Source organism: Thalassophryne amazonica, chromosome 2 (genome assembly GCF_902500255.1).
Source record: "Thalassophryne amazonica chromosome 2, fThaAma1.1, whole genome shotgun sequence".
Lineage (NCBI taxonomy): Eukaryota > Metazoa > Chordata > Actinopteri > Batrachoidiformes > Batrachoididae > Thalassophryne > Thalassophryne amazonica.
Genome location: NC_047104.1, coordinates 75,123,893 through 75,151,358, shown reverse-complemented (window position 1 = coordinate 75,151,358; position 27,466 = coordinate 75,123,893). Strand labels below are relative to the sequence as shown.

Sequence of the window (27,466 nt, the reverse complement as noted above, 5' to 3'; positions counted from 1 at the left end):
TTATATCATGCCACAATAATCCGTCCTGCCCAGAGGCTCTCTGTGATCGCCGTTGCCTATGGCGACGGCAGCAGCGTGTCTGCCACTTATATCTGACGCGTGGGAGGAGGGGGCTAAAGTCACAGGCAGGGGGTAATTATTTCAACCACGTTTTAATGTCTTTGCTGTCACACGCAGTCGTTGCGAGTGTCTGATTTGTTGTTTGTTGGTTTGTTTTTAACGCTGTGCGCTCCGTGTAACATTTGGGTCCTATTACTTTGTGAGCAACAGGCTGCTTGTCTCGCGCCGCTGCCAGATGGCGGCTCTCGCTAATCTGCTTAGTAACGCCGCGCCGCGCGTGTCGTGAATGTAAAAGAGAAGAGGCTCGGAAAGTTCAAGCGTGTTCTTTTTCTGCCCCCGTATTAATTTTTTTTTTTTTAATTATCGGACTGTGGATACAGTATTTTTTTTCAGCTGGAGAGGTATCTGCTGCAGGTGTGCCGAGGAGTTGAACACTGCGCGTGAAAAACCAGAACAGGTAAAACATGTAGCAGCTGTTTGTTGTTGTTGTATCTGATTACACATACACGCAGATAAGCTAGTCTGACCATTATTAGACACACTGCCAGCCTTCCCATCTAACATTCTGGTCGAGAAGTAATTTAAAACTGTATTGTTGGCCCCTTTTTGTGTGACAAAATGGGAAATTGAAGCTGCATTGTAAAGAGGAGAGCTTTGGCCTAAGCCTCAATTTCCAGCAAACCTAATGTGAAAACCCGTTCAGTTGCACTAAAAACGTGGGGGGCATGAGCTACGCCAGAAAGGGCATGTTAAATTCAATGGAAAATTAAGAAAAGATGAGAGCAATGTGTCAGCATCAAGCTGTACATGATAGTTTGGGCTGTGGATAGGGAATATAGCCTGCATGGCATTTCTCTCTCCTCTGATTTGTCTGATGTTGGATTTTGGTTCTGACCACATCTCTTTTTTTTTTTTTTTTCCCACTTCTCTCTTCCTCTCGGGATTGTGAAATCCTGGCTATCATGTGAAGGCTTTGGTTGTGGTTTGTGTGTGTGGCTGTGTTACAGTGAGCTAAGCTTTGTGGGCTCTGACCTGTTTAAAAATTGGCCCTGTAACCCAGGAACCATGAAACCATGACAGTCATCACTTATTCACGTGCAGCTGAGAGGTTTCCCAAAGAAATCCAGGTTCTTGAACATCCTGGGAATGTTCCCAAGCCCTTGTCTGATATTCTAGAATCTTGGGAATATGCTGCAGTCCCTGGAAACCTGTGGAGTGAGGGGTCATAGTTGGACTGAACACAGGAAAAAATGACAGAAAACTATTGATTTTAAAGTTGCAAAGAAAGAGGCAAATATGCAGCACAGGAAAGGAGAAGTAATGTCTCTGAAGGAATCATTACAATAACGGGCTAAAAAAAGTTTAAGTGAAAATTTAAAGGATTGAATGTGTACTGTCTGTCACAAAAGTAACATGGCTGTCTCATTTTTGTCAGTTACAGAATGGAGATGGAACCAAGCAATGGGAGAAAAGAATGAAAAAAGGAAAGGCTGGCTTGCTTTACAATGTCTGTTTGTCTGGAAACACATCACTGAAGGGAGGGAGAAAACCCTGACAAAAGGGATGAAGTGGTATTGTGACTTCTGGTTACTGCTCCTCTTTCTCAGCCTGTGTCCACAAGCTGGGTCATCACAGGTATATATGGCATTCAAGTAGTCTTCTTCTTTCAGCTGCTCTTGTCAGTGGTTGCTACCGCACATCGTATGTGTCCATCTCACCCTGTCCTCTGCATATTTTTCTGTCATCCCGGACACTTTGTTGTGCTGGCCTTCTGATATGCTTCTTCATATCTTTAGCTCTGCCTGTCTTTTTGTGAGTGTCACCACATCTAAGCCATACAGCATAGCTGGTCTCTGTACCATCTTTAACACTTTCCCTTTGACTCTTGTAGATACCCTTCTGTCACTCTGCTTCACCCACTCCACATTGCTTACAGTGAGGCAAATAAGTATTTGATCCGCTGTAGATTTTATACGTTTTCCCACCTACAAAGAATGGAGAGGTCTGTCATTTTTATCATAGGTAGACTTCAACTGTGAGAGACAGAATCAAAAATTTTTTTTTTTCAGAAAATCACACTGTATGAATTTAAAATTATTAATTAGAATTTTATTGCATGAAATAAGCATTTGATACAACAGAAAAACAGACCTTAATTTTTTTGCGTCTATTTCACATACCCCTTTGCAGCCCTCAGCATATCGCCACATAGGGATGCATAAGGTTGGCGTAGTCTGTATGCCGCATTACGCAACTCTACATTGACGCGGTGTGAAAGGGGCTTTAGCAGAAAGACACAGGATAATTGACTGTAAAATAAGCATCAGAGATGTATCTGATCACTCAAGAGTATCACTGCATTTAGATAACCAAAAAAGAAGAATTCATTATGGAGACTGAACAGCAGTATATTACATGATTAACAATGTAAAGAGTTTATAAAGAAAGAACTAAAGGAATATTTGCAAATTAATGAGTTGCCCAGGGTGTGAGGCACTGGGCGGGTGTGGGGATACTCATGAGTCCCTGGTTGAGCGCCGCTACATTGGAGTTTACCCCGGGAGATGAGAGGGTCGCCTCCCTGCGCCTTCAGGTGGTGGGGGGAAAACTCTGACTGTTTGTCCGTATGCACCGAACAGCAGTTTGAAGTATTCGGTTTGTGATTCTGTTTGTGATACTCATGGACAGGATATTGAGGCGTAGTCGGCGGGGGGAGGGTTTCCAGGTTGGTGGGCTCAGAGTCTCATCACTGCTTTTTGCAGATGATGTGGTCTTGTTGGCTTAATCGGCCGGTAACCTCCAACACTCACTGGATTGGTTCGCAGTCGAATGTGAAGCGGCTAGGATGACGATCAGCACCTCTAAATCTGAGGCCATGGTTCTCAGCAGGAAACTGATGGATTGCCTACTCCGGGTAGGGAATATGGTCTTGCCCCAAGTGAAGGAGTTCAAGTACCTCGAGGTCTTGTTCACAAGTGAGGGGACAATGGAGCATGAGATTGGCTGGGGAATCTGCGCAGCAGGGACAGTTCAGTTCTACCGTACTGTTGTGATGAAAAGGGAGCTGAACCAAAAGGCAAAGCTCTCGATCTACTGGTCAGTCTTCATTCATACTCTCACTTATGGTCATGAGGGTTGGGTCATGACCAAGAGAACTAGATCATGGGTACAAGAGGCCGAAATAGGCTTCTTTAGGAGGGTGGCTCATGTCTTCCTTAGAGATAGGGTGAGAAGTTCGGTCATCCGTGGGGAGCTCGGAGTAGAGCCGCTGCTCCTTCGCGTTGAAAGGAGCCAGCTGAGGTGGTTCGGGCATCTGTTAAGGATGCCTCCTGGGCACCTCCCTAGGGAGGTGTTCCAGGCACATCCATCTGGGAGGAGACCCCAGGGAATACCCAGGACTAGGTGGAGAGATTATATCTCCACACTGGTCTGGGACCGCATCGGGATCCCCAGTCAGAGGTGGTCAGTGTGGCATGGGAAAGGGAAGTCTGGGGTTCCCTGCTGGAGCTGTTGCCCCCGCGACCCGATCCCGGATAAGCGGTTGAAGATGAGTGATGAGTGGAGTAGTATTACCAAATGTTTTATGGGATCCTTGGAAGGTAGTACTTGGAGGTAGACTTATAGCTTTCATTGCCTGTAGTAAAAAATAAAAATAAAAAAGATTATTAGACTTAGTTAAAGATGAGGACCTTAGAAACTCAACACTCAACTCAGAAAGATGTACAAATACTGACTGAATTAAAGCTTATCCAAAATGAGAGATATCATGAGGGAAAAAATTGTTTACAAAACAAAAGTATTATGAAGCAGGTGCTAAGGCTATGAAACTTCTTACTTGGACACTATGTAAATAACAAATGGAGAGGGCAGTTCACAAAATTAGAAACCCAATAAAATTAGTTACAAATTAGAAGAAATTCAATAAATCTTTGAGATTTATTGTAAGGACTTATATTCCCAGCTGATAAAGCTGATTCCTCAGTTGTAGAGATTCTTAAAATCTCTGGCTCTTCCCACAGGAGAGGGCCAGAATAGTGCTCCAACTGAAGAAATAACCCCCACTGAGTTATCCAAAGCTATCTCGCGAGTTTAAACAAACTAAACACGGTGGATTAGTGGTTAGCACTGCTGCCTCACAGCAAGAAGGTTATGGGATTGATTCCCACCTGTGACCTTTCTGTGTGGGGTTTGCATGTTCTCTGTGTTTGTGTGGGTTCCCTTTGGGTGCTCCATCTTCCTCCCACATCCAAAGACATGCAGGTTAGGTGAATTACAAAAATGGACACATACAGGTGAGTTATTCATGATTTATTTTTTTTATTTGTGATGAAATCTGACATTTTATTGAAATGTGCTTTGCGACAGACATAATATTGGCTGTTTGCGCATCGGCCTTCCCCCACTTCAGGCAGAATTTTAGTTTAACCCTCCCAGTATTTCGAGAACTGAGTTTATGATGTCACAACAGTGTGTATACAAATGCTGCAGTTGAAAGAGGTAAAAATGGTTGGCCATGGTTTTAAATGTGAAGTGAATACGTATTTATGTTATGAGACTTGTTCACAAATATGTTAAGCTATACGAGAAAACATTTCCAAGAAGACCAGGATAATATTCTCACTGTGGTCCCAGTACACAGATAGTGAAAACACTATCAAATGACTGCACCTCTTCATTCTTAGGGACATTTTCCACGGATGGAAAATATTGCCGCCTTTAAGCCTGTCTTCGTCTCTCCGGCTCGTTCCACCTGTGGCATTCCGGAGCGGAGCAGCTACTGCCAGTCACCCTCCTCCCAGGCTGAGCTGCTGAGATGCTCTCAGGTCTTTTGTGTCCAGGAGTGTCCCCATAGAGCCTCCTCGCCTCCTTATGCTCCTCTGCTGCTCTCTGCACACAGGTACTGCTGGAGCGTGACAGTAAATGTGATTTATTATGACTTCTATGAGGCTGTACAAAAACACACCAGCTACAAGCTGTAATGTTAAAAAGCCTATAATACATTAGAGTTATTGTAAATGGTAATTCAGTCTTGTATAAGAGAACATTTGTATGATATTTTGGCATATAACCGTCCTGTTATTAAAGGCACTAATCACACATTTTTAAGGTCTTTTGCAAAGACATTATTAACCAAATACATAAACTGTCTTTCACCAGAGGTTCCTGTGCCCCTGAAGACACCAATGACACTCATCCTGGTTTTCAGACTGATGCTGAGTATAGAGCTACTACTTCAGAGGAAGTTTCTACTGGTTTCAGGAGTGTAATATTTCAGCCAGGACCGGATTTGTGTCTGGTCTCTCCCCCTTCACAGAAACTGGGGCCTTTGGGATCTGTCACCCTGGCATTGTGGCTCAAACCAAGTACCCTTGGAGAGATGTAAGATAGATTTATTCATTCTTTCTCTCTCTCTCTCTGGTATTTTCATGGTGATGGGGTGAATAATGTTGTTGCTGTGGTTGATTTGCATCCATCCATCCATTTTCTTCCACATTATCCGGAGTCGGGTCGCGGGGGCAGCAGCTCAAGCAAAGCCGCCCAGACCTCCCGATCCACACACACCTCCCCCCGATCCTCCGGGGGAACCCCAAGGCGTTCCCAAGCCAGCCGAGAGACGTAGTCCCTCCAGCGTGTCCTGGGTCTTCCCCGGGGCCTCCTCCCAGTGGGACATGCCCGGAACACCTCTCCAGCGAGGCGTCCAGGGGGCATCCGGAAAAGATGCCTGAGCCACCTCAACTGGCTCCTTTCGACGTGGAGGAGCAGCGGCTTGACTCCGAGCTCCTCCCGAGTGACCGAGCTCCTCACCCTATCTGTAAGGGAGCGCCCAGCCACCCTGTGGAGGAAACTCATCTCGGCCGCTTGTACTCGCGATCTTGTTCTTTCGGTCATGAGCCAAATCTCATGACCATAGGTGAGGATCGGAACGTAGATCGATCGGTAAATCGAGAGCTGTGCCCCCTACTCAGCTCTCTCTTCACCACAACAGTCCGATACAGCGACCGCATCACTGCAGATGCTGCACTGATCCGTCTGTCAATCTCACGCTCCATCCGTCCCTAACTCGTGAACAAGACCCCGAGATACTTAAACTCCTCCACTAGAGGCAAGGACACGCCACCGACCTGAAGAGGGCAAAGCACCTTTTTCCGATCGAGAACCATGGCCTTGGATTTGGAGGTGCTGATTTTCATCCTGGACGCCTCACACTCAGCTGCAAACCGCCCTAGTGCACGCTGAAGGTCCTGATTTGACAAAGCCAACAGAACCACATCGTCCGCAAACAGCAGAGACGAGATTCTGTGGTTCCCAAACCAGACCCCTTCTACACCCTGGCTGCGCCTAGAAATTCTGTCCATAAAGATAATGAACAGAACCTGTGACAAAGGGCAGCCCTGGCAAAGGCCAACGTGCACTGGAAACAGGTTTGACTTACTACCAGCAATGCGAACCAAGCTCCTGCTGTGGTCGTACAGGGACCGGATAGCCCTTAGCAAAGGACCCCAGACCCCGTACTCCCGGAGCACCCCCCACAGGGTGCCCCGAGGGACACGGTCAAACGCCTTCTCCAGATCCACAAAGCACATGTGGACTGGTTGGGCAAACTCCCATGAACCCTCGAGCACCCGATGGCGCGTGTAGAGCTGGTCCAGTGTGCTGCGACCAGGACGAAAACCACACTGCTCCTCCTGAATCCGAGGTTTGACTATCGGTCGAATTCTCCTCTCCAGTACTCTGGAATAGACCTTACCGGGAAGGCTGAGGAGTGTGATCCCCCTGTAGTTGGAACACACCCTCCGGTCCCCCTTCTTAAACAGAGGGACCACCACTCCGGTCTGCCAATCCAGAGGCACTGTCCCCAACCACCACGCGATGTTGCAGACGCGTGTCAGCCAAGCCAGTCCCACAACATCCAGAGATTTAAGGTACTCAGGATGGATTTCATCCACCCCAGGAGCCTTGCCACCGAGGAGCTTTCTAACCACCTTGGTGACTTCGGCCTGGGTAATGGATGAGTCTACCTCTGAGTCCCCAGTCTCTGCTTCCTCTTTGGAAAACGTGACGATGGGATTGAGGAGTATTCCTTGAAGGAGTATTCCTTCCACCGCCCGACAACATCCCCCGTCAGGGTCAACAGCTCCCTACCTGCACCGTAGACAGTACTGGTGGAGAGCTGCTTCCGCCTCCTGAGGCGTCGGATGGTTTGCCAGAATTTCTTCGAGGCCGACCAATAGTCCTCCTCTATGGCCTTCCCGAACTCCTCTCAGACCCGAGTTTTTGCCTCTGCGACCGCACAGGCTGTGGCACGCTTGGCCTGCCGGTACCTGTCAGCTGCCTCCAGAGTCCCACCTACCAACAAAGACAAGTAGGACTCCTTCTTCAGCTTGAGGGCATCCCTTACTTCTGGCGTCCACCACTGGGTTTGTGGATTGCCACCTCAACAGGCACCAGAGACCTTGTGACCACAGCTACGAGCAGCCGCCTTGACAATGGAGGTGGAGAACATGGTCCACTCGGACTCCATGTCTCCAACCTCCCCCGGGATCTGGGAGAAGCTCTCCCGGAGGTGGGAGTTGAAGACCTCGCTGACAGAGGGATCCGCCAGTCGTTCCCAGCAGACCCTCACGATACGTTAGGGCCTGCCAGGTCTGACCGGCTTCCTCCCCTCCCAGCGGATCCAACTCACCACCAGGTGGTGATCGGTCGACAGCTCAGCCCCTCTCTTCACTCGAGTGTCCGAGACACGTGGCCGAAGGTCAGATGATATGACTACAAAGTCGATCATCGACCTCCGGCTCAGGGTGTCCTGGTGCCACGTGCGCTTATGGGCACCCTTGTGCTCGAACATGGTGTTCGTGATGGACAAACTGTGACTAGCACAGAAGTCCACCAACTGAACATCACTCGGGTTCAGATCGGGGAGGCCGTTCTTCCCAATCACCCCCCTCCAGGTCTCACTGTCGCCGCCCACGTAGGCGTTGAAATCCCCCAGGAGAACAGTGGAGTCCCCAGTCGGAGCGCTATCTAGTACCCCTCCCAGGGTCTCCAAGAAGGTCGGGTGCTCTGCCTCTGAGTCAAATGAATGAATGCACTTAAAATCCAGTGTCATTTGGACAGCTAATAGTTTGTACAAAACTAGTTTCCAAGAAAAAAAATGTAATTTTATTTCAGGTTTTTTTTTATTATTATTATTACAGGTTGTTTCCCTCACACTATTATTCTGATTGACACAAATGTTTGTTGATATAGGGTGTGACTAGGGCTAAAGTCTACTTCAGCATCAAACAAATCCATTCCAGATCCTTCCCAGTCTACATTGTGTATTTGTTTAAACTATTGCTTACGATGATCTCAGTTTGTTGTATATTCCTCATTGACAAACTGAAAAAGATGGCTGATCCTCCTCCCTAATTATGTACTGGGCATGTGTGAAATGAGCTGGATTCAGTGATTAATTTGAATCTGTTGAACATAAATATACATTTCCAGTTGTGTCATATTTACTAATTGAATGATTATACCATTCCAAAGAGGCAAAAAGAAAGAAGTGAGGAGTAGTTTTTTTTTTTCCTGCCACCTCTGTAATTTCGTACAGTTGGACAAGTGAGTTAAATTAGAACAGCAAGAAAAAAAGTTTTATATATTACACAAAACAAACTAGAAGTACAGTCATTAGAGTGTAAAGGTCAGAACACCCTGTCTTCAAGAAAGGAAAAACGCTTGTCCACCTCAAAAATGAATGGTTTGTATTCCAGACCAGGATATTGTTTTATAACTAACCACTGTATAACCAGGGTTCTCTCCAGACAATGGAACAACAACTCTGCGCTGTTATACTGCCACCACAGCAGTCATCTCGCAATGTTTTTTTTTTTTTGTTTTGACAATCCTCAGAATATGAACTTCTCCCTTCAGGAAGAAGATTTCGTATACCAAAGTGTAAAACAAATCGCCTCAAATTATCATTTGTTCCAGTTTCTATCAAACTGCTAAACAATGCAAGCAACTAGTGCAATAGAACAACGTGCAGCAAACATCAGCACTTTAGCACCTGGCACTTTTCTTAGCACTTTAAATAGTTGAATGTCTCTGTGTTGTCATTGTAATGTATTTCCTGATTTTAGTCTAGATTTTAATTCTTGTGTTTTATGAGGTCTGTTAGAAAAGTATCGGACCTTTTTATTTTTTTCAAAAACCCGATGGATTTGAATCACGTGTGCTTGCATGAGCAAACCTTGAACCTTCGTGCGCATGCTTGAACTTTTCCACGCCTGTCGATTGCATCATTTTCTGGTAAGCAGCCTTTGTGTGGGACGTGTGTAGTGCGCTCGGCGTTTTTTCATTCCAAGGAAAAAGACAGAACGACTGGAGCAGCGCCGCATCAAATTTTGCCAGAAACTGGGCGACAGGTGGAAACCATTCCGATGATTCAGACGGCTTTTGGTGACTTTTCAGTCGTGTGACTATCCGAGAAATTGTGGAAAAGCTGGGCATGTCACAACATGTCCTGTGAGACTTCAACACGAAGGCGGTTCTGCTCCGCCGTCAGAAGCTTCGGGAAAGAATTTTGCCGCCACTCTTTTCATGGCAAAATCTTCTTTCACAGTGGAATGTACCGAAAAAGTGCTGATGTCCACCTCTTCCGCAATTTTCAGATAGTCACATGACGGTCCCGCATCACCACAGCGTTCACTTTGAAATGATCTGGTCATTTCAGCGTGTTGATGGCCGACCGGAGCGTGGCGTGCTCTCCACCATTGTGCGGACGTCTTTAAACCGGTTGTACCGCTCCTTAATCTGTGTGATGCCCATAGGATCGTCACCGAAAGCCGTCTGAATAATCCGAATGGTTTCCACCTGGCTGTCGCCCAGTTTCTGGCAAAATTTGATGTGGCGCTGCTCCAGTTGTTCCATCTTTTTCCTTGGAATGAAAAAACGCCGAGCGCACGACACACACCTCACACAAAGGCTGCTTACCAGAAAATTATGAAATCGACAGGCGTGGAAAAGTTCACGCATGCGCACGAAGGTTCAAGGTTTGCTCATGCAAGCACACGTGATTCAAATCCATCAGGTTTTTGAAAAAAAATAAAAAGGTCCGATAGTTTTCTAACAGACCTGGTATGTGATGTGATTTGTGTCCTTTTTAATTGTTCTCTGGCATGTGAAGCAATAATGTAGCGCAATGCCCAAGACAAATTTCCCTAATGTGACAATAAAGTTGACCTTGACCTTGAGATATCAATCATAACTCACCTTTCTGCTGATTAAAGTTGCTAACGTGACTCATGTCTATTGTTGTGGGCAAGAAACATGAATTGTCCGCCATCTCACACCGGACAGTTTTTATTCGTTCCTCATTAAAATGCCTTTTTTGTGGGGTGGCCCACAACAGCTCTCATACGTGGATTGGACCATTAATATCTCTCGCTTCACCCGTTCGTAAACTGAAGTTACATTCCCTCATGTAAATGAAAAATAATAATAATATCTTCTGTGTGGGATGGAGAATATTGTAGGACTTGACTGATTAAACATTGTTCCTCCAGATGCTGCCACTGTTACGGCTCACCAGCAAGCTGAAATTACGGTCCCTCGTGTAAAGGAAAAACAATAATAATATCCTTCTTGCATTGTTTTTGTGGGACTTCACTGATTAAGCACTTTTCCTCCAAATGCTGTTGGTGTCTACTGCTGCCACCGTCTGTTACCGCACGCCTGACTGATGGGAAGCTCCCTCTCCGCTCGAGCCAGGTGCTCTTCCGGCCTGGTTCTGAATGTGCAGGTGTTTGCTTGCTTTGGGCTATCTGCTGCAGCATGTTTGAAGCCCGGTTACCGTAGAAAATCAGTGACAAATACAAACGCTCTTACAACGATTAAACAATAGTAACGTGATGGTGACAACACATGTTTTGTGAACTCATCAACTAAATTATCATGTACTGGTACCTCATTTTACAAGTGAAAACTCTCCATTTCTGTTAACATTTGCTAAATCCCCCACCTTGTGAAAGAATGTGTGAAAGGCACATTCAGCAATGTAGAAATGGTGCCTCTGTTGCCATGACAATCATGCAACAATGACATGCCCTGGACAACCTCTTTGGGCCAACAGCACCACTATACTAAAAATTTCTGGGGAGAACCCTGATAACTGTTAATTGTGTGGCCCAAATTGGGGTTTGAGTCTCTGTGTGGTTTTCAGGCTACATGTCTGTGTCCTTAGGCAAGACATTTAGTTTGTATCTTCCCAGTCGACCCAGCCGTAAATGGGTACTAGTCTTGGCTTGGGAAGTAACTTGTGGTTTAGTGGCAGAGTCCTAGCCAGGGGGAGTTGTACGTTTACATGTGCTTCATGCTCCAATATCCAGCGATGAGCACCAGCTGATGGACCTCCGTGCCTCTACAGAACTAACTTCTTAAATATTACTTGTCTTATTATTTATTTGTTTGTTTATTTATTTTAAGTTTACTGGGTTTGAGATTTTTGCAGAACCACTCCGAAATGTACAACCAACCCAGAATAGACAAACACAGGTACAAGTTTTGTGAAATTTAAGTTATCATTAAGTTTATTTGTTTTTGTTTGGGGTTATATCCAACTCTTTCATCAATTTAGGGGTAATGGGATCAGTAGTGTTTGAATAATCCTGTCAAGATTCCAACAAATAGTCACATGTGAAAACATTCGTAACCTCCGAGGTCAAGGTAGTTTTCAGGTTACAACTTATATCTTATACTGAAATGTTGTTTACAAACTCATACTATTTTTGAAATGGTGCTTATTCAGTACGTTGGACTGAATAAGCACAGCATTGATTTACACATTTTTATAATTATGAATTAGGGCTTCCTGTTGAGAACAGAGTTTGCACAGCCATCGTCAAGTTAATTTTAAAATATTGGAAAACGAACTGACAAGCCCTTTTATATTGATCTCATAACAAGGAGCAAAGGGGTCAGGTGTGGTCAGGTCAGTATCACCATCAGGAAACGTAAGATAACAACTGAGTGTCATGTCTTACTTAGACATGCTGTGTGTGTGACAGGCGACGAGTGTGTTGGTATGTTCCACTCAGGGTTTTGGATGGTGCAGGGTTACATGCACTCAGATTGGCTTGCAGCACACACCCACTGATCAGTTTGCTGTGGTTGATTACCCAGTCTTACCCTAAACCACACAGGAAGACTTAAAGTAGATGCTGTAGCTTCTCGGGTAGAATAAAAACAAGCGACGCATGTTATTTGTCCCATTTGTTGTTTATAAAATTTCCAAAGTGCTGTTACTGTGTAATCATGAAAATTGACATGTGTCTCTGTTTACATCTGGTGACACTGAGTCATGAATGCGGCTCTAGAGTTGGCTGTATTGTCCAGAGGTATGTTTGGAGGAGTAAAGGTGAGACATTCAATACTAAGAACACTGTGAATAGTGTAGAGTTAAATGTGTGAATGTTTACCAAACATGCACATGTTGCAAAATATGCATACTTTTAGGTCTGTAGGGATCCTCTTCATGCTATTAGATACTTTGGATGACATTTGCACCTGTTTTGTGGTGACAAGGAGTCATTTACATTGAGGTTTGAAGCTTGCCCCATAGATAGCTGTTTAGTCTGGCTATGTTAGCGTTCTAACCAGGGGTTTCATTACGGAAAGGGGAGATGATGTTGGTGGGCCTCCTCTGAGAAAGTTTTGGATTTCGATGTATATGGTGCCTTCTCTTAACAAAAATAGAAATTTAATGTTGTGTTTCATTTCTAAATTTTAATAACATTGTATTGTTGTTATTATTAATGAGACCACAGGGATGCAGTATTTCATATTTTACTTTGATAGAGGGGATTTAAATCCCCCCCTCAATCCAAATTTTCTTGTTTTTTTTTTTTTTTCCCTGGAAACCTGCATTCACATTATGACTTTATTTTTGAAAGTATATGAATGAAATAGTTATAAATATGTTTCTGGACAGTTTGAATGTGAAACATTTAGTAAGTAAGGAAGTTCTTTCTGCTTTTCCCTTTTTGCATGAGGGTTGCCATGCACACCCAAAATGGATCTCCATGTTGATTTGTCACAAGTTTAGCACATGGAGAATGGGAAATGTGACACAGTAAATTATGACATAAACTTAGGTTTTCATTTTTAAGAAGAACTTAATGAACAATGAAAACAAGGAACATTTGCCCATGGTCCTGAATGATAAGACGTTGTCCGATGTTTAAATAATATGAATTAATAAAGCCGCTGAGTTCTCCTGTAAAGGCCATAGTCTGTAGTTGCATTAGCACATATGTTACTTGTGTCAGACATACTATTTGAAATTCATTGGTGCTGTTTCGGGTCAGAAATTGTTGGCAGTATGTATAGCGAGGGGAATTGGTGAGATTTTAACTATCAATGCCATTCTCGATTTTGATTAACTGTCCAGTTGTTTATCGATTCCTGATCATTTTTCCTGTGTGGTAAAATGTTGATTTACAAAGAGTTACAGCATCACTGCATCTATTTTCCTTGTTGCTAGATACAGAGTTTCATGTCAGGATGTCAAATGATCTAATGTCATGACAAATGAGTTTTTGCAACACTGTCAGAAAAGCATGGTGGCACTTAATTACATCCAATGCAAATGCTTCCAATGGACTGAAAAATTTGGTGCCAGTTCTCAGTTCCTATCTGTGGATACGTATAAAAAGCTGTATCTCAGGAAATATCAATCTTTTTTGATTTGCAATATTTTGTCTCTGTTGGCTTTTCAGTACATAAATGTTGTAATGCTCTTGAAGTATATCACTAAAGGTGTGACAGAATTTCACTTTTAGACAGAAGTATCTGCTAAAATTTCATACCTGTTCACTGTTACTTGAATGAGTGGAATGCAGTTGTACTCATTGAAATTTAAAAATTAACGATTAAGAGAATGAGAGTTTATACTGCAGTTGAGTTAGTTGTATTTTCAGTATTCAGTCAGTGGGTAGATCTAGCTCTTTTGGATGGCAAAACATGACATCTGTATGGCTGAATGTATCTGAATAGCAATAATGTTTGTTTTGCTTTTCCTTTTGCTGCATTTCGTGTTCTGTTGCTGTCACTGGCTATCAGTTGTGTATTATAGATGTGATTGTGGCTGCCATCAAAGAACCCAGATGAAAGGAGATCTCTGTCCTCACCTCTGTCTCTCTTCACCCCTTTCTTTTGATTTCACATCCCTCCCTTCATCTGAACAATGAACAGAACCAGACACCTGTTCTTACAGCTCATAGGCGACGTTAGTCCTCAAATCAGATTTCTAGATAACATCCAATGACTTTGTCATCACTTTAAGTTGTTTTATAAGTGACCTGTATAGCACTGTATGACCAAGTGTGCAAATTCAGCAGAAAATTTAAGGTTTATCCAATCAGAAACAACATACACATCATTTATGTAACTAACAAATAATGAATATAGTGCGAGACTAGAGTTCCTCGCTCGTAGAGCGGAAACCTCCGCTAACACTACTTTCCATTTCCACATTATTATCTTGGAAAAAATTTTCAAGGTCAAAGTCCTGTTACAAATAATATGGATTAAATGTGAATCAAACTTAGTCTATTCATTGAGAGTGCCAGTTTGCACCTCATTGTCACAAATGAGAGTGATTGAGGCATTTTTGATTGGGATATAATGCAAAATGTACACCAATGTTCAATATTAAATTCAAATTCAAATGTCCACAAAATCCACAATCTGGATCAAACTCTCAGTCAATAGTGAGTGCCAGTCTGCACCTCACCTTTAAATATGAGAGTGACTGGGGTACACTTGATTAAGATATGATGTTAAAATATACATTAAATGGGGTTTTCAGCATTAAATTTAAATGGCCACAAAATCTGTAATCTGGATCAGATCCAGATCAAACTTTGTCAGTCAGTAAAGGATACCATCCTACTGACTGACTTTTCATCCTACTGAAAAATGAAAGAGATTTGATGTTTTTTGACAGTGTTATGAATTTTTGAAAATGTTAAGGATAGGGCTTTTTACATGATTTGTTTCCTCACTTTGTCCTTTGACCTATGATCTTGAAAATTGAATCAGTTCTTGCCTATCAGGACATGAATCTGTTTATCTGTCTGCATCTATTTAAGCATAAAAATTCAAAAAGAAAAAAATAATATAGCACCTTCAACTCCACCACAGACTAAAACAGTTAAATGTGGTCTATTAAACATTAGATCTCTCTCTTCTAAGTCCCTGTTAGTAAATGATATAATAATTGATCAACATATTGATTTATTCTGCCTTACAGAAACCTGGTTACAGCAGGATGAATATGTTAGTTTAAATGAGTCAACACCCCCGAGTCACACTAACTGCCAGAACGCTCGTAGCACGGGCCGAGGGGGAGGATTAGCAGCAATCTTCCACTCCATCTTATTAATTAATCAAAAACCCAGACAGAGCTTTAATTCATTTGAAAGCTTGACTCTTAGTCTTGTCCATCCAAATTGGAAGTCCCAAAAAAACACTTTTATTTGTTGTTATCTATCGTCCACCTGGTCGTTACTGTGAGTTTCTCTGTGAATTTTCGGACCTTTTGTCTGTCTTAGTGCTTAGCTCAGATAAGATAATTATAGTGGGCGATTTTAACATCCACACAGATGCTGAGAATGACAGCCTCAACACTGCATTTAATCTATTGTTAGACTCGATTGGCTTTGCTCAAAATGTAAATGAGTCCACCCACCACTTTAATCATACCTTAGATCTTGTTCTGACTTATGGTATGGAAATTGAAGACTTAACAGTATTCCCTGAAAACCCCCTTCTGTCTGATCATTTCTTAATAACATTTACATTTACTCTGATGGACTACCCAGCAGTGGGGAATAAGTTTCATTACAGTAGAAGTCTTTCAGAAAGCGCAGTAACTAGGTTTAAGGATATGATTCCTTCTTTATGTTCTCCAATGCCATATACCAACACAGGGCAGAGTAGCTACCTAAACTCTGTGAGTGAGATAGATTATCTCGTCAGTAGTTTTATATCCTCATTGAGGACAACTTTGGATGCTGTAGCTCCTCTGAAAAAGAGAGCCTTAAATCAGAAGTGCCTGACTCCGTGGTATAACTCACAAACTCGTAGCTTAAAGATAACCCGTAAGTTGGAGAGGAAATGGCGTCTCACTAATTTAGAAGATCTTCACTTAGCCTGGAAAAAGTCTGTTGCTCTATAAAAAAGCCCTCCGTAAAGCTAGGACATCTTACTACTCATCACTAATTGAAGAAAATAAGAACAACCCCAGGTTTCTATTCAGCACTGTAGCTAGGCTGACAAAGAGTCAAGCTCTATTGAGCCGAGTATTCCTTTAACTTTAACTAGTAATGACTTCATGACTTTCTTTCCTAATAAAATTTTAACTATTAGAGAAAAAATTACTCATAACCATCCCAAAGACATATCGTTCTCTTTGGCTGCTTTCAGTGATGCCGGTATGTGGTTAGACTCTTTCTCTCCGATTGTTCTGTCTGAGTTATTTTCATTAGTTACTTCCTCCAAACCATCAACATGTCTATTAGACCCGATTCCTACCAGGCTGCTCAAGGAAGCCCTACCATTAATTAATGCTTCGATCTTAAATATGATCAATCTATCTTTATTAGTTGGCTATGTACCACAGGCTTTTAAGGTGGCAGTAATTAAACCATTACTTAAAAAACCATCACTTGACCCAGCTATCTTAGCTAATTATAGGCCAATTTCCAACCTTCCTTTTCTCTCAAAAATTCTTGAAAGGGTAGTTGTAAAACAGCTAACTGATCATCTGCAGAGGAATGGTCTATTTGAAGAGTTTCAGTCAGGGTTTAGAATTCATCATAGTACAGAAACAGCATTAGTGAAGGTTACAAATGATCTTCTTATGGCCTCAGACAGTGGACTCATCTCTGTGCTTGTTCTGTTAGACTTCAGTGCTGCTTTTGATACTGTTGACCATAAAATTTTATTACAGAGATTAGAGCATGCCGTAGGTATTAAAGGCACTGCGCTGCGGTGGTTTGAATCATATTTATCTAATAGATTACAATTTGTTCATGTAAATGGGGACTCTTCTTCACAGACTAAGGTTAATTATGGAGTTCCACAAGATTCTGTGCTAGGACCAATTTTATTCACTTTATACATGCTTCCCTTAGGCAGTATTATTAGACAGCATTGCTTAAATTTTCATTGTTACGCAGATGATACCCAGCTTCATCTATCCATGAAGCCAGAGGACACACACCAATTAGCTAAACTGCAAGATTGTCTTACAGAAATAAAGACATGGATGACCTCTAATTTCCTGCTTTTAAACTCAGATAAAACTTAAGTTATTGTACTTGGCCCCACAAATCTTAGAAACATGGTGTCTAACCAGATCCTTACTCTGGATGGCATTACCCTGACCTCTAGTAATACTGTGAGAAATCTTGGAGTCATTTTTGATCAGGATATGTCATTAAATGCGCATATTAAACAAATATGTAGGACTGCTTTTTTGCATTTGCGCAATATCTCTAAAATTAGAAAGGTCTTGTCTCAGAGTGATGCTGAAAAACTAATTCATGCATTTATTCCCTCTAGGCTGGACTATTGTAATTCATTATTATCAGGTTGTCCTAAAAGTTCCTTGAAAAGCCTTCAGTTAATTCAAAATGCTGCAGCTAGAGTACTGACGGGGACTAGAAGGAGAGAGCATATTTCACCCATATTGGCTTCTCTTCATTGGCTTCCTGTTAATTCTAGAGTAGAATTTAAAATTCTTCTTCTTACTTATAAGGTTTTGAATAATCAGGTCCCATCTTATCTTAGGGACCTCATAGTACCATATCACCCCAATAGAGCGTTTGCTCTCAGACTGCAGGCTTACTTGTAGTTCCTAGGGTTTGTAAGAGTAGAATGGGAGGCAGAGCCTTCAGCTTTCAGGCTCCTCTCCTCTGGAACCAGCTCCCAATTCGGATCAGGGAGACAGACACCCTCTCTACTTTTAAGAATAGGCTTAAAACTTTCCTTTTTGCTAAAGCTTATAGTTAGGGCTGGATCAGGTGACCCTCAACCATCCCTTAGTTATGCTGCTGTAGACTTAGACTGCTGGGGGGTTCCCATGATGCACTGAGTGTTTCTTTCTCTTTTTGCTCTGTATGCACCACTCTGCATTTAATTATTAGTGATTGATCTCTGCTCCCCTCCACAGCATGTCTTTTTCCTGGTTCTCTCCCTCAGCCCCAACCAGTCCCAGCAGAAGACTGCCCCTCCCTGAGCCTGGTTCTGCTGGAGGTTTCTTCCTGTTAAAAGGGAGTTTTTCCTTCCCACTGTCGCCAAGTGCTTGCTCACAGGGGGTCGTTTTGACCGTTGGGGTTTTTCAGTAATTACTGTATGGCTTTGCCTTACAATATAAAGCGCCTTGGGGCAACTGTTTGTTGTGATTTGGCGCTATATAAATAAAATTGATTTGAATCTTCAGGAAAAATCTTGTAATGACATATGAAAAATTGTGGGCTCTACACAAAAAAAATAAACAAACAAACATGCAGGTGTGACAACATAACCTCCTCCAACTATGTTGGCAGAGATAATAAAGCTACCAATCATATTTGATTGATGGATAATGACTATCAGTCAAGACTGTGGTGATGAGAATCAAGTCAAGCCTGGGCGTATGCAGTGGTAGGACTTATTGCCGCATCCACCACACCACAGAACCACCATCCATCCCCATCTTTGAAACTAACCATCTATTTGCTGGAAACAGGAGAAACACTGACATCCCCATAGCCTTCTCCAACCAGTTTTCTCCCTGATTAAGGCCCTTCTTCCCTGATTGCTCAGTTTAGACGGGCGGCCAGCTCTAGGAAGAATCCTGGTGGATCCAGACTTCTTCCATTTATAGATGATTGAGGCCACTGTGCTCATTGTGACCTTCAAAGCAGCGTTGTGCCTCGAGACAGTCCTGTCTCGGAGATCTACAGACCATTCCTATGAGTTCTTGCTTTAATTGCTCTGACATGCACTGTCAACTGTGGGACCTTATACATAGACAGCAGTGACGTGCGATGAAGTTCACGGCTGATGAGGCACTGATTTCATCACAATCAGATTTACAAACATATAAACCCCACAGAGTATTCTTATTCACCATTTGATTGGCAGAAATTAGCTGGTTATGTTTAGAATCTCATATCAGCGTTCTTTACACATACAAAATGTAGCACACAAAAAAGCACATTTAATTAAAAAAACCAAAAAAAAAACACATTATGGTCTTACCTTTACTTATAAATGAAGTCCATGTGCCGCTCCTTCTGAACAAAAGCATCAATGACTTGCTTGTGGAAGTTTACCTTATCTTCCTTCAGTTTTAAAAGTCTCTCTGTCTCAGTGGAGATCACTGCAAGGGAAGAAAGTTGTCCTTCATCAGTCCTGTTCCGACTTTATGTTTGGAGGCTGTTCTGGCTTTGAATGTGAGTAGTCGACTACTCGTGTTTGATGAGACTTCCTTGTAAATTCTTTAGGCCACAATATCCCATCTAAATCCAGACATTGTCACAAGTTGAGAAAAGCAGGTAGAAAAAGGCAGTTTCTTACTGGACATCCACATAGCCAGACTTTATGCGTGTCCCACTTTGTTTAAAAAGAACGGGTCATCTGTTGTCTGAAGCAAACCTTTTAGCTATGCCAAGTGATTACGCAATCCAAGGTGAGGCACGGCTGGCTGCTGCCTCACCGTACGTCTCTTCTCAGTATTTGATCGCTAAGTGTGAATTCAGCGATTTTGAATAAAAATAATCCAAAACTGATGAAGATAAAATTAAAATAACTTCATAGTACAAATCACTGGATAAATAAAACCATTTAATTTATTTTTTCATTTTATATTTTTTTCTTTACATGATGACAGGTGAGGCACAGCCTTACTTGCCTCACCTGACCGCACATTGCTGGTAGACCCCCAGGTGGACTCCAATTAAGCTGTAGAAACATCTCAAGGATGATCAGTGAAAACAGGATGCACCTGAGCTCAATTTTGAGCTTCATTACAAAGGCTGGGAATATTTGTACATGTGATTTCTTAGTTTTTTGTTTTGTTTTTAAAATGAAAACTTTTTTTCACATTCCAAACCAAAAAATCCGCACAACCTGAACGCTCCTGTGCAAAAAGCTTTATTAGGTACAGATGTCTTTAACGGCTCTGCTAACGCATCACCGGTAAAGCTCAATTTGTGACCGTATAACCAGCATGGACGTCCGCAAATCATCAGACACACCAGGGTTATTCCCTAAATACACTCACCAACCAAAAAATGAAAAGGATTATGATGTATTTTGTAGGCCCTATTGCCCACCTGAAGCCACAGTTCCCTATCACTGTACTGTTATTTATAGATTAAGGGTGACTACATTTACTGGACTATTTGGACAGTATTTTTTGTTTGTTTTTTAAACAAAAACTTTTTCTTAATAGTCTTTTTTCCTTCAATCATTGCTTCAGCATCAAATAAAACTTGCATCAAAAAGAGGACTTCATTCTATTCTTTTCTCTGTCTCTCTCTCGCTCTCACTCATGCACAGTCATGCCTGCATGCGTGCATGTGCATACATACTACACAGTGCAGATGCTCTCTCATGCACACATCCTTCTGTGATTTATGCTGCTCTGGGTTCATAAAAGCCATGAACTCTCATAAAATGTCAGTGATGGCGGTTAATGTGACACTGTGTGTCTGCAGCAAAACGCAAGCAGTCATGTAAATTATTGATATTACATGTGTAAATGTCACAGTGAGACACCTTGCATAGCTGGGCTTGACTTTGTGTTTTTTGGGATATTTCTGCTCATGCTTTCTGAATGAAGCCTGAAAAACCACCACACTGTCTGTTGACCATGAGAGAGGAAAAAGGGAGTGTTTGGAGAAATTTTTCAAACTGCTCATTGGTTATAAAAAAAAAAAAATCACTGGAAAATGCTTTTGTATTTTTATGTGAATGTATCAGTTTTAATAATGAGTGGGTATATCACATGACCATATTAAAAAAAAAAGTCTAGGATCACTCAGTTTCAGCATCAATAACTTCTTTGCTGACAGCTGCATGGGTAAAAACAATTTATTTAGGTATAAGCAAATTTTATGTGCATATTTATTGTCAAAATCCACTCAGTCATCACTAGCAGCTCTTTGGGTGTATGTGCACTTACTGTTTTCTTGAAAGTTTGACTCCAGTCCTTATTACAGCGCACATTGTTGCAGTGCATTTATTGTCACGACAATGATATATGGTACATATTGTCATGATATGCCATAACGGGTGTGTGTGTGTTTGACAGAGAGAAAGATAGAGTGAAGTCATAATAATTTTGTATTTTATTCTGTGTATATAGATGGCTTTGTAGACATTTTTAAGTTTTTTTTTTTTTTGTTGTTTGTTTTGTTTTTTTGTCTTTGTTGTTTGTTTTTCTGTGTTGTCATGGTGAACATGATGGAAATAAATCTTTTTCGTGACATCCTCGGCAAGTATATGTATTTGTATTGCCATTATTTCATATCATGTATTTTACCAAATCAATCAATCAAAAAGAGTGAGAGAGACTTGCTCAAATTAGATCCACGCACCTCGTGTGTAAAAGCTGGTTGGATTTGTGCGTAAATCTGTGGATCAGCGCAACACCTGTCAGCGTAGCGTAAATCCCAGTGTGATTGTTCCACCGGCAGCAGCCTGAATCATCCTCATCTGCACGTACACGACATTATATTATTGTGCACGCTTAACAGAACTTCACAGCAAAAAACACCTGTTTAAATGTCCTTAAGTCTCACTTTGGGGATCACATCACCACGCAATAGTCATTTTCTGTTCAACTGCGTGCTTAGACAATCCCATGGTGAGGAAGGGAGGGCTGCGAGAGGACTCAGCAAGCACTGCACGGTGAATATTTCCTCCTAAATGGTCACTGTGCTTATGCACAGTGCAAGGGTTCAGGGTCTCCAGCGCACACTCTGTTACGTCATCACCATCAACAGCAGAAGCAACAGCAGCGCCGGCATTTTTATTATTACTGAGCCAGTATCACCTGAGCACTCTGAATAATTCACAAACATCTGAGTGCTAAAAGTCATGCTGAAACAATGTAGCGTTTTGCAGCCTGCGCAAAAGCATCTCTGTGTTACGCATCACCAGTCAGTGCATCCATCTTCCGCATCCTGTGCGCAGTGGTCGTGAAAAGTCCTGGTATTGTGGTGAAGGCTTGCAAGAAAATAAATGACACTTTTCATATGCTCACAACGATAAAATGCCAGAACTGTACCTGGTGCACATCCACGGGAAGCCTGCTTTTTAGACTTCTGTCTCTGTCTGTGTGCTGGCTGCCTGTGTTGTGGGTTAGTGGTTGACGCACGGCAGTCTTAGGCGATGGGGTTGCCTGCAGCCTCCCATGAAGATCTGTGAGCAGCAGTATGGTTTCATGCCGAGAAAGAGCACTACAGATGCAATGTTTGCTCTGAGAATACTGTTGGAGAAGGCCAGTAAGAGTTACATTGTGTGTTTGTAGACTTAGAAAACGTTTATGATAGGATGCCAAGAGAAGAGCTATTGTATCGTATGAGGAAGTCTAGAGTGGCAGAGAAGTATGTTAGGGTAGTGCAGGACATGTACAGGAACAGTGTGACAGCGGTGAGATGCACAGTAGAAATGACAGACTCATTCAAGGTGGAGGTGGGATTACACCAAGGATCAGCTCTGAGTCCTTTCTTGTTCGCAGTGGTGATGGACAGGTTGACAGATGAGATCAGACAGGAGTCCCCATAGACTATGATGTTTACAGATGACAGAGTAGAGAGCAAGTTGAGTCTAGTCTGGAGAGCTGGAGGTATGCTCTGGAGAGCAGGGGAATGAAAGTCAGTAGGAGCAAGACTGAGTACATGTGTGTGAATGAGAGGGAACCCAGTGGAATAGTGTAGTTACAAGGAGAAGAAGTGGTGAAAGTAGATGAGTTAATAATTGGGGTTAACTGTTCAAAGTAATGGAGAGTGTGGTAGAGAGGTGAAGAAGAGAGTGCAGGTACGGTGGAGTGGGTGGAGAAAGGTGGCAGGAGTGATTTGTGACCGAAGAATATCAGCAAGAGTGAAGGGGACAGTTTACAAGACAGTAGTGAGACCAGCTGTGTTGTATGGCTTAGAGACGGTGGCACTAACAAAAAGACAGGAGGCAGAGCTGAAGATGTTGACATTCTCTTTGGGAGTGACGAGAATGGACAAGATTAGGAATGAACATATCCAAGGGACAGCTCAGGTGGGACGGTTTGGAGACAAAGTCAGAGAGGTGAGACTGAGATGATTTGGACATGTGCAGAGGAGGGACCCAGGGTATATAGGGAGAAGGATGCCGAGGATGGAGCCACCAGGCAGGAGGAGAAGAGGGAGGACATGCAGGTGGCTGGTGTGACAGAGGAAGATAGAGAGGACAGGGTGAGATGGAAACAGTTGATCTGCTGTGGCGACTCCTAATGGGAAGAGCTGAAAGAAAAAGAAGAAATAAACTAGTTAATTATGAATTATGAAAAGAGAGTTGGAAAACTATTGTAAAAATTGGATAACACACACTCTCATTTCTTTGCAAATCACAGGGGATCACCAAAAAAATAATTGTTGTTTTTTTACCACCTAAAACAGTTATGCATTTTTAAACGTGAAAAGTGGTCACACCATTTTCTTACTTATTTTTATCTGTTGTCAACCGTCAAACATATCGACTGTGGTGTAGCACCAAGAGGATCATCTTGTTTGACTGTGTGGACCAATGTTAGGGCCCCTTCACACGCATTTGGTCGAATTGTGGATGAAGTGCACATGAAGCAGGAATCATATGCAATATGTGTAAAATCGTAGCTGTCTCTAACGCCTCATACAGCTGTTGCTACAAGTATTTGCACACACCAGCGGCTGAAAGACAGAGTGTGCGCTGTGCGAGCCCATTGAACCCTCTTGTGGCAGGTGTTGGCCAAATTTCAGCTGACACACACGAACATCTAAGACCGCTCGTTTGGCACTTAGAAAATGTGTGGCCATTCGCACTATCAGTCAGCAGACAATCACTGTCGAGCTGGATGTGAAATTTGTCGAAGTGCCCCATGAGTGTGGAGTTGCAAAAAACCACAGACATGTGGTGCATGTGTTTCCCCCCCCCCCCCCACACACACTTACATAAAATGCTTATATGTATATACAGATCTGATCACATGGGGGCCGGACAGCGAGGTCTGATCGCACACAGTATGGGGAGGGGTCTGTCAGCTGATCACAGCACACTGACAGCTGGATGACTGCTCAGTGCACACATTACAAACACAGAAACCACAGCCAGGAGAGTTACATAAATAATTACAATACCTACATGCGCAATTACTTAACAAATAACGAAAACGAATGACCACATAACACAGAGTGAGACAGTCTGGGCACTGAACGGACAAGGGGGGGCATGTCCACCCACAGCCACGGCTGTAAAGATCTCAGCTCCTGGATGTCCCATCTTGAGAACACGTTCCATGTTTGGAAGGACATGAACTTACAACATTCCTTTATGAGGTGCGTGTCTCTGCCTGCTGTCCTCACGTGGAGATTATATATATATGTATATATATATATATATATATATATATATATATATATATATATAAAAACATCTTTTTCCCTTTGTGCTGGGCTGCAGCATAGTGCACCTCCTTCTTGTCCTTGCTGATTTCAGGCATTTTTCTGCTCCGATTACATGCCAGCGATGGTAGGGCAGTGGTAGGGCTGGGAATCGATCCGAATTTCCAGGATCGATTCGATTCCGATTCATAAGGTCACGATTCGATCCACGATTCGATCCGATTTGATCTATTTACATATTGCTGGATTGTCACTTTAAAATAAAAACTGTCTCATAGACAAAACAGCCCCATGTGTGTTTGTGATTGTATCTGTGTATGTGTAAGAGGGACACACAGAGAGAAGAGTCAAGAATTTAAAGTAATTATTTTGGAATGAAAAAAAATCCAAGTTTTATTTGAAATTTAAATCAAAACCATGACATTTGGTGGCCCTCTTTTAGTTGAATAACATACCCATGGCAGGGTTTCTGACCACAAAGAAAAAAAAAAGTAGTTCAGCAGCCACAGCAATTGTGTAAGAAATGATGCTTGACTGATAAGTCTGAGTGTAACCTTGACAGTTGGTGCCACCAAGAGACTGATAAGAGTCCTAGTCTTCAGGAATTGTGTAATTTTTCTGGAGAAAAAGGAGCTGGTCTACGTGCTGTGGAGTGAGGCAGCTCCTTTGAGCACTAACAATGTCTCCAGCGGTTGAGAAGACTCGCTCAGATGGGACACTGGTCCCAGGTATGCAAAGGTACTGCTTTGCTAGGCCTGCCAGAAGAGGAAAATCCCCTGCATGCACCTGCCACCATGTCAGTGGATTTTGAGAAAGAGGAATAGATGGTACTTTCCTGTAGGTGGTGACCTCTTCCTCAGCCCTTTCAGTGGGAGTAGTTTTCCTTTGTAGTGGAGTTTCTGGTGGTGTGTAGGCTGACCCCAGTAAAGCCATCAGAGCAGATGAGTCTTTTTGCCTCTTTGGTTGAGTTGGTGCAGGCACAGGCACATCAGTTGAACCATGGGAGGTGTCTTCTTGCTCTGGTGTAGTTTCCTGATGCAGAAAAATATTACAAAATAATACACAAATTAACCTGAATTCAGTCTTTTGCTGCCCAATTAAAAAAACTAGTCTAAATATATTCAAATGTGCACACTATATAATCTGCAAACTTAACTTACATCAGTTGATGGGTTCAGATGAGCAGCTTCAGAGGTCAATTTCAAGAAGACAGCATCACGTGCCTCACCAGACAGGAATGGTAGGGTCTTGAAACGTGGATCCAGTGATGATGCTACACACAAGGTCTCCATCAGGGCTTCATATCTATATAGAGGAACAAATAGATAGATAGATAGATAGATAGATAGATTAAACATGCATCCATTGTATATAGCAGGGTAGGCCTACAGTAAATGCATACAGATGGAACAGTCATGCAAACACACTAGTATGAATTGTACAGTCTAAGTAAGAAAATGTGAATAAAATCAGACAAGTATATTAAAAAACTATAGACTAATGCATTTCAATGCTACTACTACACAGCCATGTTAAATGAACATACCTTGAGTTCAAGTTGTTATGAACTGCTGTTTTGAGCTCCTTAATCACAGAAGAGTCTTCAGTAGTACATGTCATCTGACTCAGAAGCTGAAACTGCAGTGGTGCAACAATGGACATAGTTGGAGATGCCTCCTCGGAGATGGCGAGCGTGGCCGTCTTCATTGGCCCTAGGCATTTCACCACGTCCTCTGCGGTGGTGATGTCTGTCTCCATTAAAGTGCATATATCGCTTTCCCTCCTGCGGACGTCAGGTGACAGCAGCGCTGCAGAGATGGCTGGCTGCTGCTCGAGGAAACGTCCCAGCATATCCAGGGAGCTGTTCCACCTGGTCGTGACGTCCACAATGAGCTTGTGTTGTGGCAATTGAAGGAGCTGCTGCTTCTCTTTTAATGTGTGGCTCGCAGTGGGGCTTCAGTGAAAAAACGCCACAATTCGCCTTACCCGCCCCAGTAAGCGTGCGATAGTAGGAGTTTTTAGTCCTGCTTGGGATGCCAAGTTGATGAGATGCGCAAAACAGCCCATGTGAAAATGGCCCATTAATTGCACCGCTCTCACGATGTTGGCTGCATTATCCGTAACAATTGCGGGGTTTTTGTCAGTGATTCCCCACTCCTGTATGGCTTTGGTGAGCAGATCAGCGAGATTACTTGCAGTGTGGCTCGTTTCAACTTCTCTGGTCTGTAGAACACTAGAAGCTAGCCTCCATTCCTCGTCAATGTGATGGCATGTAATAGTCAGATAAGACACGGTATTTCTGGAGGTCCAGCAGTCGCAGGTCAGTGCCACTCTCTCGGCAGATTTCAGCGAATGTGCAAGGGTATCTTTTGATTTCGCATACATTTGTGGAGTTATCGTTTCGCTCAGATGTTTGCGACTGGGCAGGACATAGCGTGGTTCTAGTCTCTTGATCAGTAGTTTGAATCCAGCATTTTCTACCACACTGTAGGGTCGTAGGTCTTTACTAATAAATATTCCGAGACCCTCAGTTATGCTCAAGGCACGCTTAGAATTCAAGGGAAATTTAACACCAAATGCCTTTTCCAGTGCTGTTTGGTTAGCGACAGGTTTAGCTGTTGCGGCGTGGTGCCTGGATAAGTGGTTGCAGAGATTGGTGGTATTGCCACTATATTTTACCTCTATTTGGCACAGTTTGCACACTGCTTTTGTTCTGTCTAGTTCGTCTTTGTCCTCGT

The 27,466-nt window shown here is 42.8% G+C and overlaps 1 protein-coding gene across 1 annotated transcript in view; it reads left to right on the top strand.

Annotated features, from left to right (window-relative positions):
* Nucleotides 1–468: 468 nt before the first annotated feature.
* ush2a (Usher syndrome 2A (autosomal recessive, mild)) overlaps nucleotides 469–27,466 on the top strand; it is a 1,147,097-nt gene continuing 1,120,099 nt past the window's right edge. Inside the window, 4 exon segments of the mRNA XM_034188044.1 lie at nucleotides 469–517; nucleotides 1,502–1,695; nucleotides 4,743–4,957; nucleotides 5,218–5,439. Coding sequence (XP_034043935.1) covers nucleotides 1,624–1,695; nucleotides 4,743–4,957; nucleotides 5,218–5,439 — 509 coding nt within the window. The 5' untranslated portion in view covers nucleotides 469–517; nucleotides 1,502–1,623.